Source organism: Propithecus coquereli, unplaced genomic scaffold (assembly GCF_000956105.1).
Source record: "Propithecus coquereli isolate 6110/MARCELLA unplaced genomic scaffold, Pcoq_1.0 Scaffold3, whole genome shotgun sequence".
In the NCBI taxonomy this organism is placed as follows: domain Eukaryota; kingdom Metazoa; phylum Chordata; class Mammalia; order Primates; family Indriidae; genus Propithecus; species Propithecus coquereli.
The window spans coordinates 15,554,943-15,567,380 of NW_012148618.1; the positions used below are offsets into that span (position 1 = coordinate 15,554,943).

At 43.6% G+C, this 12,438-nt stretch overlaps 1 protein-coding gene across 1 annotated transcript in view; it reads left to right on the forward strand.

Annotated features, from left to right (window-relative positions):
• The first annotated feature begins 11,039 nt into the window (after positions 1-11,039).
• Positions 11,040-12,438, forward strand: part of B2M (beta-2-microglobulin) — a 22,185-nt gene continuing 20,786 nt past the window's right edge. The window contains exon 1 of the mRNA XM_012649540.1: positions 11,040-11,203. Within this exon, the coding sequence (XP_012504994.1) occupies positions 11,065-11,203 (139 nt within the window). The 5' untranslated portion in view covers positions 11,040-11,064. The remainder of the gene's footprint in view (positions 11,204-12,438) is intronic.

A 12,438-nucleotide genomic window follows, 5' to 3' on the forward strand; every position in this document is an offset into this window, starting at 1 on the left:
TCGATATTGCATTTAGGCTCAGCGTTCATTTATTTAAATCACTTATGACATTTGGAAAATTTTTTCAAACTTAGGAAAATGTAGTTATTTATATGGCTTCATTTAATTATACCTAAACTCTGCAAAATGTTTCTGTTGCACACTGAAGTACAATTGAATAGTAAGATTACTTGCACAGACAAAAGTAAAGACTTTCCTTGAACATTTAAATTATACTTGTTTCAAACTTAAGGCAAATGCCTGAAAAAAAGTTGGAAGAGACTATTAATGACTGATAATTTATTGTATTTTTCAGCTTCTTTTTTGATGTTATGTAGTTTGGAGTTTTAAGTTCTACTTTTCTACTTCAAGTAGGTAGTTTATCATAAAACTTGAATGACAAACACCATCACTATGACCACAAAATTACTCATGGATCAGAAATCAACTCTAAAAGTTGCTTCCTTGAATATTTTGATCATGAGCTTCAAATGCTCTAAGTAGAGTTTGGATATGACTGGAAATGCTTAACAGGGATTTGATGCTTATTATAAATTCCAGGATGCCTTTCAGTTTCATATCCAGCACATCTCTACCTGTAATATAGTCTTTCCTGTTCTTTCTCCTGTTCTCCCATCTTATCCAGGATTAATCCAAAGAAAGTTACCTTTCAGAAGTGGTACTGAATGTATTGTCAAAGCAGAGCATGCAGCCACCAGCTTCCATCTCAATCATTTTACTCCATCTGTATTTTCTCTGTTTAAAAACGGAAGTTTTACTTTCTGGAGAGGCAAGATGGAAATCCATATCCTATCTTGCTCTATTTAAAACTCTGGCAATTGATCTCCGGCCAGGCCATCAGGGATTTGGGCTGGTGGAAGTCTCTGTCCAGGAGGGTGAAGGGGACAGGAGTGGCAGTGCCCGTTCTTGTTGCCCATTCTGCCAGGCGACCTCAGGCTGGAAGAGGTGGACTCACCCAAGTTGCCACACCAGGTGGCAATGGCAATTGTCCTCAGAGCCCTGCAGAAAAGGTGAAGAATAATAATGTGAACTAAAATAAAATTTTAAGGCTCACCCCCCACTGGCTGACTAAATGGACCCCCTTGTGGCCAAAGGAATATCCTAAAACTAAATTGCCTGCCAAGAGGAAGGAGGTCAGACGTGCCTTATCATGCCCCCCTCCCTTCTTGGTGACATCCTTTGTAACCCATTAACAGGCCTAAGGGTATGCAAGACAAACCTGCAGGTCCTCAATTTACACAACAAACATATGTCCAGTGGCTTATCTCTGATAAAGAGTTCCTTATGTTAAAACATTCCAAGCCTTTAGACAAAGATTCATGTCTTTAGCCAATTACAAGCCAAAGAATCTTTAAACCTACCTATGACCTCCAAGCCCCCGCTTCAAGATGGCCCACCTTTTCAGGCCAAACCAATGTATGCCTCCCACATATTGATTTATGACTTTACCTGTAACCCGTGTCTCCCTGAAATGTATAAAACCAAACTATAACCCAACCTCTGTGAGTCCTCTGTTCAAGACCTCTTGGGCGTAGCTCCGGGTCATGGTCCTCAAATTTGGCTCAGAGTAAATCTCTTTAAAATTACTTTACAGAGTTTGGTCTTTTTTTCCGTTGACAATAAAATCAACCTCTGTGTATTCTTCACCTAGCAGTTGATTCTAATGGCTAACAAATATTCTTTAAATATTTTCTGTTACATTAGGCAGTGTCTATTTCCAGTGACAAAGGACTTTGGCTGATAGAACCATAAATAAAGAATTGACAGAAGAAGAAACACACAAATAATTAGTAAACATGTGAAAAACTGTTCAATCTAACTGCCTTTTAAAAATACAAAGCAAGGCAGGTGCAGTGGCTCACGCCTGTAATCCTACCACTCTGGCAGGCTGAGGTGGGAGGATTGATTGAAGTCAGGAGTTGGAGACCAGCCTGAGCAAGAGCACGACACCATCTCTACTAAAAATAGAACAAATGAACTGGGCGTGGTGGTGCAGGCCAGTAGTCCCAGCTACTCTGGAGGCTGAGGCAGGAGGATCCCTTGAGCCCAGGAGTTCAAGGCCAGCCTGGGTAATGTCTCAAACAAACAAATAAGTTAAACAAGAAGATACAATTTTTCAATGATAATAGCCAGTTTAGGGAAGGGTATGGGGAGATGAGTAATAACTACAATTTTAAAGTATTTTTCATCCTTAATTATAAGCCCAATAAATGAATGTAGGACCATTGTAAAAATGCAAACAATTAGAGGTCTAGCAAGTAAAAGTGAAAGTTCCCCTCATCTGTCTCCCCATCTTACTCTCCTCCCCTCAGAAACCATTGTTAAGGTTTGGGGCATATCCATCCATGGATATATATTGATATATTGTATATAGTTTGGAAGGTGGGATTTTTAAAATTACATACTGCAAAGACTATTACGATAGTTTGTTTAGAACACAATGCCCGTAGGCTCCTCCTTAATGCCTCCAGGTAGAGTCAATTTCCTGGTATCATAATGTATTTTTTTTTTTTTTTTTTGAGTCAAGGTCTTGTCTGTCATCCAGGCTGGAATGCAGTGATGTGATCATAGCTCACTGCAACCTCAAACTCTGGGCCTCAAGCGATCCTCTCACCTTGGCCTCCCAAAGTGCTGGGATTACAGGTGTGAGCTACTGTTCCTGGCCTACCCTAATCTATTTTCAGCTCTATAAATCAGAGTATACAGCTCCCCAGAGGAGGAACTTTCCCCAGTGCAAGCCCAGTGCTGAGGAGCCACTGGTGTAACAGAGAGAATGGCCTAAAAAGGGATAAAAATGTTTTCTGTCTCTTCAAAACCCCCTCACCCTTTTTGAGAAGTAAAACCTGCATCCCTGCCTCAGGCCAATGGTTGGTAGAGGAAGGGGAATATCCTTTGTTCTTTGTGCCACAGGAGATGGCTCAAGGAAATTGTCTGGGTGGAGGTCATGAGATTGTCTTCGTGTTAGCCAAGATGGGATGAATCAGAACCATGAACTATGACTGGACAGCAATAGCCTGAAGCTAAAAAGCTCCCCTTTAAAAGCTCTGTATTTCTGCTCAGAGGCAGGACATTGGTACTTTAAGACAGGAGTCTACCAACCTCCTCATTTGCCAGCAAATTAATACACTTCTCTTTCCTTCTCCTCAAACCATTTGTCCTCATTCTTCTGATGTGGCCTCAGGGACAAGTGCCAAAATCAGTAACAGAAGGAAGCCAAAGCTTTGGGATATCTTTATCTTGGGGGCTAGAGACCCCTCTTGTTATTCTCATTCCCTTTTTACCACTGGCAACAGCAGGTAGAGCAGGAGTAGTCTGGCCCATTTAGAGTGTGGCATCTGGGAAATGGCCCAGAAATGGCAGTGCCAGTGAGGCTAACACCTGTCATTCTCACATGGTGTGCTGGGCCCACCTCACTGGGGCTGACTGGGCCTCATTGAGGGCAGTAATAGGAGAGGAGGCCCAGGGCTCCTGACCACTCCAGGCTTCAGCAAAACTCCTACCCCTCAGCTGTGGAGCTGATGATACCCTTGCCTTCAATATGAATGCACCCCAAATCTCTGTGTGGCCAGAGTCTGGTTAACCAAAATGTAAACTTGACTTTGAAAAGGCAAATATTTATACTGAACTCAGCTCTTGGCAACCAAGGGCCAAATGTGCCTGATTCTGGGAAAGGGGGATGAAATGGTTTTCTATTGCTGCTGTAACAAATTTCCATGAACTTGGTGGCCTAAAACAACACAATTTATCATGTTGTAGTTCTATAAGTCAGAAGTCCAACACAAGCCTCATGGAGCTAAACTCAAGGCATCAGCAAAGTGACATTACTTTCTGGAGGCTCTAGGGGAGAATCCATGTTTTTGCCTTTTCCAGCTTCTAAAGGCTGCCTGCACTCCTCGATTCACGACCTGTTCCTTCATCTTCCAAGCCAGCATGTTGCATCTCTCCAACCATTCATCCGTAGTCACATCTCCCTCTGACCACAGTCAGGACACGTCCTCTGCTTTTAAGGACCCATGTGATTACATTGGTCCTACCCAAATAATCCCTGAAAATCTCCTCACCTCTAGGTCCTTAACCTTAATCACATCTGCAAAATCACTTATGCCATATAAGGTAACACATTCACAGGTTCCAGGGATTAGGACATGGACATCTTTTGGTGGGGGGAAGGGGCATTATTCTGCCTACCACAGATAAAATATGGACTAAAGTCTAAAAATGTCAATAACTAGAAGCCAATACTGTAAAATGTCATGGAAAATATCAACAATATTTTATTAAGTGTAAATAAGCAAGTTCAGTAAATACATATGAAATGATCCCAATTTTGTGGAACCTCCCCTTCCTCTCACTAAACTGAGTAATATGGTCACTGAGCCACCTCCCACCTGTCCTGGCCTGGCTTCTGGGGTAGATGGTGGACCCGCCTCCCCCACTCCCAGCTGCAGGGCATCAGGAAGCAGAGGTGCAGTCCCACCTCAGGGCTTGCTATCATGGTGCATTAGATAAATAGATTTTTGGCTAATGTGACATGCTAAATTGTCTTTTAGCCAACTCCTTTGTGGCAAGTTGATCTACAGTTAAACAATAATAGTGACAACAATGATAATAAGTAATGAAATAAAGAAGAAGGATCATAAGCCCACCAAGCTGTCTACTGGCTCCCCCTCTTTACCCTGCCTGTTCTTCCTGTAGATGTGACGCAATCTTGTATACACATCCCTAACAATTTTGTACTATTTATTTTGTTTAAAATTTCTGATTCTCTGCTAAATAATTCTTCCCGGTTTCTTCACAGTTCACTTTTAGGAAGAGTGTTTAGAAAGGTCCAAAATACCAGAGAGTAGAGAGCACCCGACTTGATGCAATTGGAACAATACCAGGGGACAGCAAGACAGGACCACGTACCCCAGCTGGCCAGAGGCGAGCGCCAGCTCAGCAAGATGGAAAGCGGGAAGCATGGCTGAGGCGAATTTGCCAAAAGGGAAAACAAGTATTTGAAGGAGAGTTTTGATTTTTAACAGTGCTGCATGGGATCCAAGGCAAGGTAGAAAATATCCAAGTTAGAATTCTGCAGTTTTAAGTAGGAACTGAGATGAAGACCTATGTATTATACCGACAAGGGGGAAACACCCGTTAAAGGAGGCTGTGCCAGTAAATTAGTAACTGGATACCATTTTCCCCAGGGACTATGCCCAATTCTTGGCATCTGGGGCTGTCCTGTTGCCCCCACACAGTTAAAAGGGCTTCACATCAACATTTACCTAATCCGTTTCTCCACCCAAGTTGACAAGTGATGCTACTTCTGATCCCTTTCATGCTTTCAGTGGGCGTTGTGTTCTAAACAAACTATCATAATACTTTGCAGCATACAATTTTAAAACACCCACCTTCCAAACTGTATACAATATATCAATATCTGTCCATGGACGGATATGCCCCAAACCTTAACAATGGTTTCTGAGAGGAGGAGAGTAAGATGGGAGGAGACAGACGAGGGGAACTTTCACTTTTACTTGCTAGACCTCTAATTGTTTGCATTTTTACAATGGTCCTACATTCATTTATTGGGCTTATAATTAAGGATGAAAAATACTTCAAAATTGTGGTTATTACTGAGAGAGGATGTGGGAGAAATTAGCATTTTATGCTTTTGTACTGCTTAATTTTTTTTTACATCAAGTTTGTATGATTTTCCCAATAGAAAAAATTGGCAGTTGATGGAGTACAGTGGTTACACACAAGCTGTGAGGCAGACAGATTCCCTGCCAACCAGATACTTCAACGTTCTCAACTTTTGTCTCCCATTTACTCTCCTCCAAATAAGAATAATAGTACTTACCTCATGTGGATCTTGTGAGTTGTTGTTTTTTTTTTTCTTCAACGCACTTAGTAACTGCCAATAAAAAAAACTTCCTGTTTGTGTTCCATTTCCTTTGGGCCTGTTTCCCTTTATAGATGAGCTCTCAAGTCCCAACAATCAGCGTGAACACCTCAGGCAGGAGCTCATGTATTAATTATTGGCTTGATTTTAACTCCAATTGGAATCTCCTGGTAGGCAGGGTCTGGCGTCTTCTTCACTTTGGAATCCTTACAGTGCTTACATTTGCCACAAAGCCTGAACCCAACCAACGTTTGCTGAATTTAACAGAATTAACACAGAAGATAGAGGATTTCCAGTCCCAGAACAGCTCTAACCAGCAGGTACTTTTGAGAAGGCAACAATCTTTGAACTCCTTAAATTGTACCATTTAACAATGGTTATCTCTGCGTTGTAGGATTACTGGTGGTTTAAATTTTCTCCTTTATAGCTTTTAGTATGTTCCCGTTTTCTATCATGCGCTCATATACTTTTATAGACAGAAAAAAATGTCAGTTAAAAAAAAAATATCACACATCTAGTTCCCATGTATCTGCTTCCCCTCACCTTCTCATATGCCTCTATCCTTGCCCTGGTCTCCATGCCTCCCAATTACACTTTTGTATGAAGCCCTTCTCAGAAAGTGCCCAAGGTGAGCCGCTGTGCTGGTGCATGCCTATGGTGCCAGCTACTCAGGAGGCTGACGTGGGAGAATCCCTTGAGCTCAGGAGTTTGAGTCCAGCATGAACAACATAGCAAGGGAATGGAAAAAAGTGTCCAAAATGATTTTCTAGGGGAAAGAATGAGGCCTTTACAATTAGGTGGACCAGTGTTTAAATCTTAACTCATTGCAAATGTGGGAAATACCTTACCTCTCTGAGTCACAGACTCCTTATCTGTAAATGAAAATAACACTCACCTAGGTTGTTATGTAGTTTGGGTCAGCAGCTTCACACACTTTAATATGCATATGAATCACTTGGATTCACAAACTTTAATATGTATATTAATCACCTGGGATGTTGTTAAAAGGAAGGGTCTGATTTAGTAGGTCTGAGATGGGCCTAAGACTCTGCATTTCTTTTTATTTTATTTTTTTGAAACAAGATCTTGCTCTGTCACCCATGCTGGAGTGCAGTGGAGAGACCATAGCTTACTGCAGCCTCCAACTTCTGGGCTCAAGCAATCCTCCTGCCTCAGCCTCCCCATTTGCTAGGACTACAGATGCTTGTCACCATGCCCAGCTGATATTTAAAATTTTTTGTAAAGACAGGGTCTCACGATGTTACCCAGTTTGGCTTGAATTCATGACCTAAAGTGATCCTCCCACCTCAGCCTTCTAAAGTGCTGAGATTACAGGCGTGAGCCACTGTGCCTGGCCAAGACTCTGTATTTCTAAGAGCTTCTACATGTTGATACTGGTGATACATGGATCACACTTTGGACAGCAAGGGATTAATGATATAACATTTGAAAGAGTCCAGCACAAACGGCCTACGAATGCCTGTATCTCTCCTCACTAATTGGCCTGGCTCTTCCAGCTGTTTGGATGAACCCATCTCAGAAAACCACTGACTGACATCCATTCAGGTGCAACCCAACTCATTTGAACTTTAACCTATTCCTATTTTCTCCTCACATCAATATCCTTCTTTTTCTTTCTGTCAAGCACTTCATTCTTTTTTTACCTAACAATACAGGTATCTGTGCTTTTAGGGTTTGTCCTTTTTTGTATCTGTCTGTAGGGGCGTTTTTTGGTTTTGTTTTTTAGAGATGAAGGTCTTGCCATATTGCTCAGGCTGGATTCGAAATCCTGGGCTCAAGTGATCCTCTCGACTTGTTGGGACTATAGGTGCAGGCCATGGCACCCAGCTTTGTCCTTTTAAATAGTTACAATTTACATACAATAAATTACACTTAGAGTATAAAGTTCTAAAATATTTACACACCTATGAAACGATCCTCAATCTCAAGATAATGAACATATCCATCACTCCATTTTCCTCATGCTTCCATGATCCTGTTACTCCCTGGAAATCACTCATCTGCTTTCTGTCACTATAGACTAGTTTGCCTTTTCTAGAGTTTTCTATCAACAGAATCATACAGTATATACTCTATTTTTTTTTTTTTTTTAAGACAGAGTCTCACTTTTTTGTCTGGGCTAGAGTGCCGTGGCATCAGCCTAGCTCACAGCAACCTCAAACTCCTGGGCTCAAGCAATCCTCCTGCCTCAGCCTCCCGAGTAGCTGGGACTACAGGCATGCGCCACCATGCCCGGCTAATTTTTTCTATGTATTTTTAGTTGTCCGATTAATTTCTTTCTATTTTTAGTAGAGACGGGGTCTCGCTCTTGCTCAGGCTGGTTTCGAACTCCTGAGCTCAAACAATCCTCCCGCCTTGGCCTCCCAAAGAGCTAGGATTACAGGCGTGAGCCACCGCGCCCGGCCTGTCTGGCTTCTTTCATTCAGCATAATTGTTTCATCCACGTTGTTGTATGTATCAATAGTTTATTCCTTGTTTGTTGCTGATAGTATTCCATTGCACGGATATATACCACAATGATTTTATCCATTCACCTGTTGACAGATGTTGGATGGTTTCTAGTTTTCCACTATTACAAATAAAGCTGCTGTGAACATTTGCGTACAAGTCTTTATGTAGACATATGCTTTCATTTTCTCTTGGGCAAATACCTTCAGTGGAACAGCTGAATCTTATGGCCAGTGTATGTTTAACTTTTTAAAAACCTGTTGAACTGTTTTCCAAATTGTTTATACCATTTTATATTCCCACCAGAACTGTGAGAGTTCCAGTTCTTCCAAATTCTTGTCAACATTTACAGTTTTGAACAAATGTTCATTGTAAAAAAAAAATGTTAGAGAAATTCATGTAGGCAAAAAAAAAAAAAAAAAAAAAAAACCCACAAAAAAACCCTACATCTGTTAATTGCACTATTGGGAGCTCACACTATTAAATAGTCATGTTTATAGATTTCCAAAATTTGCCCTCTTCTGCAAACAGTGTTCTTGTTTTTTAAAAAAATAGTTTTATATTTCATTTTCACTCTCACTATTCAAAACATGTCCTCGATGGTAAATCCAAGAAAAATAATCCAGTAATTCCCCACACACAGAAAACTGAAAAATAGGCCAGGCCTGTGAGTCACGCCTGCAATCCCAGTACTTTGGGAGGCTGAGGCAGGAGAATCACTTGAGGCCAGGAGTTCAATACCAGCCTGAGAAATGTAGTGAGGCCTCATCTCTAAAAAAAATAGAAAAATTAGTGGCATGATTGCACACACTTGTAGTTCCCAGCTGCTCTGGAGGCTGAGGCAGGAGGATCCCTTATGCCCAGGAGTTGCAGTGAGCTAATGATGACACCACTGCTCTCCAGCCCTGACAAAAGGGCTAGACCCTGTCTCAAAATAACAACAAGAAAAACCAAAAATAGACTTTTCTCTGTTTTCAATGTTTTATTGCTTTTTAAATTGGTTTTCTCAGTGAATGAGTCAGAATAAATCTTTAATGAGTTTTAAATTAGGTATTTTTCTTTGCTGTAGTAAACAAGGAACAAGAAGTCTCTTTCTATAATCCTAAGCACTCTTCTAGTTCGACTCAATATTAACATTTTCTAGTACAATTCAATACAGACATTTCAAACCTTAAATGAGCTTTAAAAAGTCATGAGTTGGGGCAGAGACAGGAATGCCAACTCATAACTTTAGGAATAACAATTATTCTTATATTTCAGAGTTATAGAAAGGGCTGGTAGGAAAACTAGCTAAGTAACATTAATAATTATAGTGCTTATTAAACAGAACACTTGCTGGGCACTGTGGGAGGCTTTCTCTGTGCATTATCTCATTTCATTAAGTCTATGGAAAATATTCTATTTTCTCTAGTTTAGACAAGGCCTTCACAATAGGGATTATTAGAAGCAGAAACATATGTAAAAGAAACCCATAAAGTATTTGTTGTGCTCCTTGGGGATGCACAAGGTAACTCCTTTCAACAGAAAACCCTGGGGATTTCCAAGATCTCTGCCCCTCCACCTCCTCATGGTCCACTTCCTCCTCTCACCTTTCCACTCAGAAAAGATCCGTGGATTTGGCGGCCACGAAATGGCAACACCTTATTTATGATGTCTTTAGGGTGTAGGTTTTCTTAGTGAGTCTGCCTGTCATTGTCACGCTCTTAGAGTCAGTGGGTTTAACTTTCCTGGCTGGGCCCACGGCTGATGCAATCCAAACTCTCACTGAAATTGCAGAGCCCTTTGTCTTCTGGTGTCTAAAGCAGGAAAGCCAATGCAATCAGGCCAGTGTCTGAATCCTACTCTCTTAGCTTTTGTTTTCCCTATCCATAAAATGAATGATGTAATTCTTACCTCCTAGAGTTTATTCCTGTATTCACTCATGCATTCAGTTGAGGAGTACCTACTATGCGCCAGGCGCTGTTCTAGGGTGGTAACTCTAAGGGAATTATGGACCTGAAGGGTTGTGGGAGCTTTAAAGCTCTGAGCAAACAGTTATTGCTTTTACTGTCAGTGATTGTTTTCTTTTTCCCACAAATCAACAGAACAAAGCAAATTACCTAAACAAAAAGCGAGGGTACAGGGAGTTACTTCTTGGCACAGAACTTTCCAAAAAGAAACTTTTCCCTGAAGGAATTCAAGAAGAAAGGTTCTCGTTCGCTCTGGACGGTTCTCTGAGCTGTGCTCAGGAGGACTCGCCGTTCCTGGGACTAGTTTTCTTGCCCAGAGAATCGGGAAACCATGCAGTGTATTCCCGGGTTGTAGTTAAAAACCGAAGTTCTAGTTCTGCCAGGAACCGTTCAACGCTCTGAATCTTTCTGGGCTTCCGTTTTCTCGAATGAAAACCGCAGGCTAGGCTGGGGCACCGTTAGCCCAGTCACTTAGCCACTCTGGGGCCAGTCTGAAAAGCGAGGGCGCTGGATGAAGGTGCTTCAAGCCTTAAGTCCTGGGATGCACGGCCCGAGCCCAGGCTCGGGGGCGCACCCCAGACCGGAGAGCGCGCATTTACAGACAGCAAACCCACGCGGTCCAACCCATGCCTTGCTGGGCATCACGGGACTTACAAGAAAAGGAAACTGAAAACGGGAAAGTCCCTCGCTCTAACCTACCTCGGCGTCGCGCCCTAGGAGACGGGTGACGGTCCCCGCCCGTCGGGTCCTGATTGGCGGCGCATGAGCGAAATAAAAGTGGGCGCGCCGGGCCAGGCGGGCATTTCTGCAGCTGACGGCGTGCTGGTCACGATGTCTCGCCCAGTGGTGGCCTTGGCCTTGCTGGCACTGCTCTCTCTGCCTGGCCTGGACGCTGTGCAGCGTGAGTACCCCCTCCTCCCCTCCTCCGCCAGCCCCTCTTTGGTCCGCTCGGTGTCTCTGACTGTGACCTCCTCCCCCAAGTTCTCCTTCCCGGCCGGGGAACCAACCCAGGGCTCTAACCCTGGGGAAGCGGTGGGGTGGCCGGGGAGTGGGGAGGGGGTGCGAGCCCGGACGTACGCTCCTTGCTCCTTTCCGCGGGGAGCGGGGTGGGGGGACCTCTGGCCTGCTAGGCAGGGCAAGTCGGCGCAAAGTTTGGGGTGTTGATAAGTTTCGGAGCGGCCGAGGTGGGGGAGGGTTTCTCTTCCGCTCTTTCGCGGGGCCTCTGGCTTCCGAGCGCAGCTGGCGCGGAGGGCGGGTATCCTGGTCCCAAAGACGCAGAGGGGAGGGCTGTGATGAGAGGAGTCGTGTCTAGGGTTTGGGGAGGCACCGCTCGCGTACGCCCGTCCGCGGCAACGCTGCTTCCCCGGGACCCGGAGGGTGCGGGCTTGGCGCGGGTGCCCGCCGAGTCCGCCTGCCCCTCGGCGGCTGGGATCCGTGTGGGACCAGACCATGGCGAGGAAACGGCGCGCGACGTTTGTAGAATGCTTTCGGTGTTACAAAGCGCTTTCGAAGCATGAACTCACTTGTTCCCGTTAACAATCTCTTTAATAATCTTAAGAACTACCCGTTTTTGACAGCTTACTGTGTGCCAAAGCACTTTACATGCTTTATGTCACTTAATTTTGAAAATGCGCCTAGGATGTAAATAGTATAGTTGTCATCCGCATCTCACAGACGAGGAAACCGAGGCACCGAGATTTTAAGAAACTTAATTACACAGGAGCTAAATGGCAGCAGTTGGGATGAGATCGAGCCTGATCAGGGCCTTTTGCGGAAGCGTAGGCTTTTTGGCTGTTATCTGTGCGTTTTTGCAGAAACAGGCCTCCTCGCCTTTCCGTGGGGATTCTCCGGAGCCAGCGGGGAGGCCCTGGGCCTGCTGCCTTTTCTTCACAGAGGGCTTCCTCTTTGGAGCCTTGCCTGGTTCTTTCCAAGATGTATGGAGCCTCTACTTTCAGTTTTGAAATAGTGAAGATTTGTTAAAGTCAGGAAGTTGTAAAACCAGCTGTAAGGGTAATTTAAGATGGTTACCAAGACTGTCCAGGACACCAAAGATCTTGAGCACTTTCTAAATTCTGGGCAATATACTGGTCCCTCTAATCTTTTCCCTTCACAAAACCCCTGTGATACAGAGTGTTT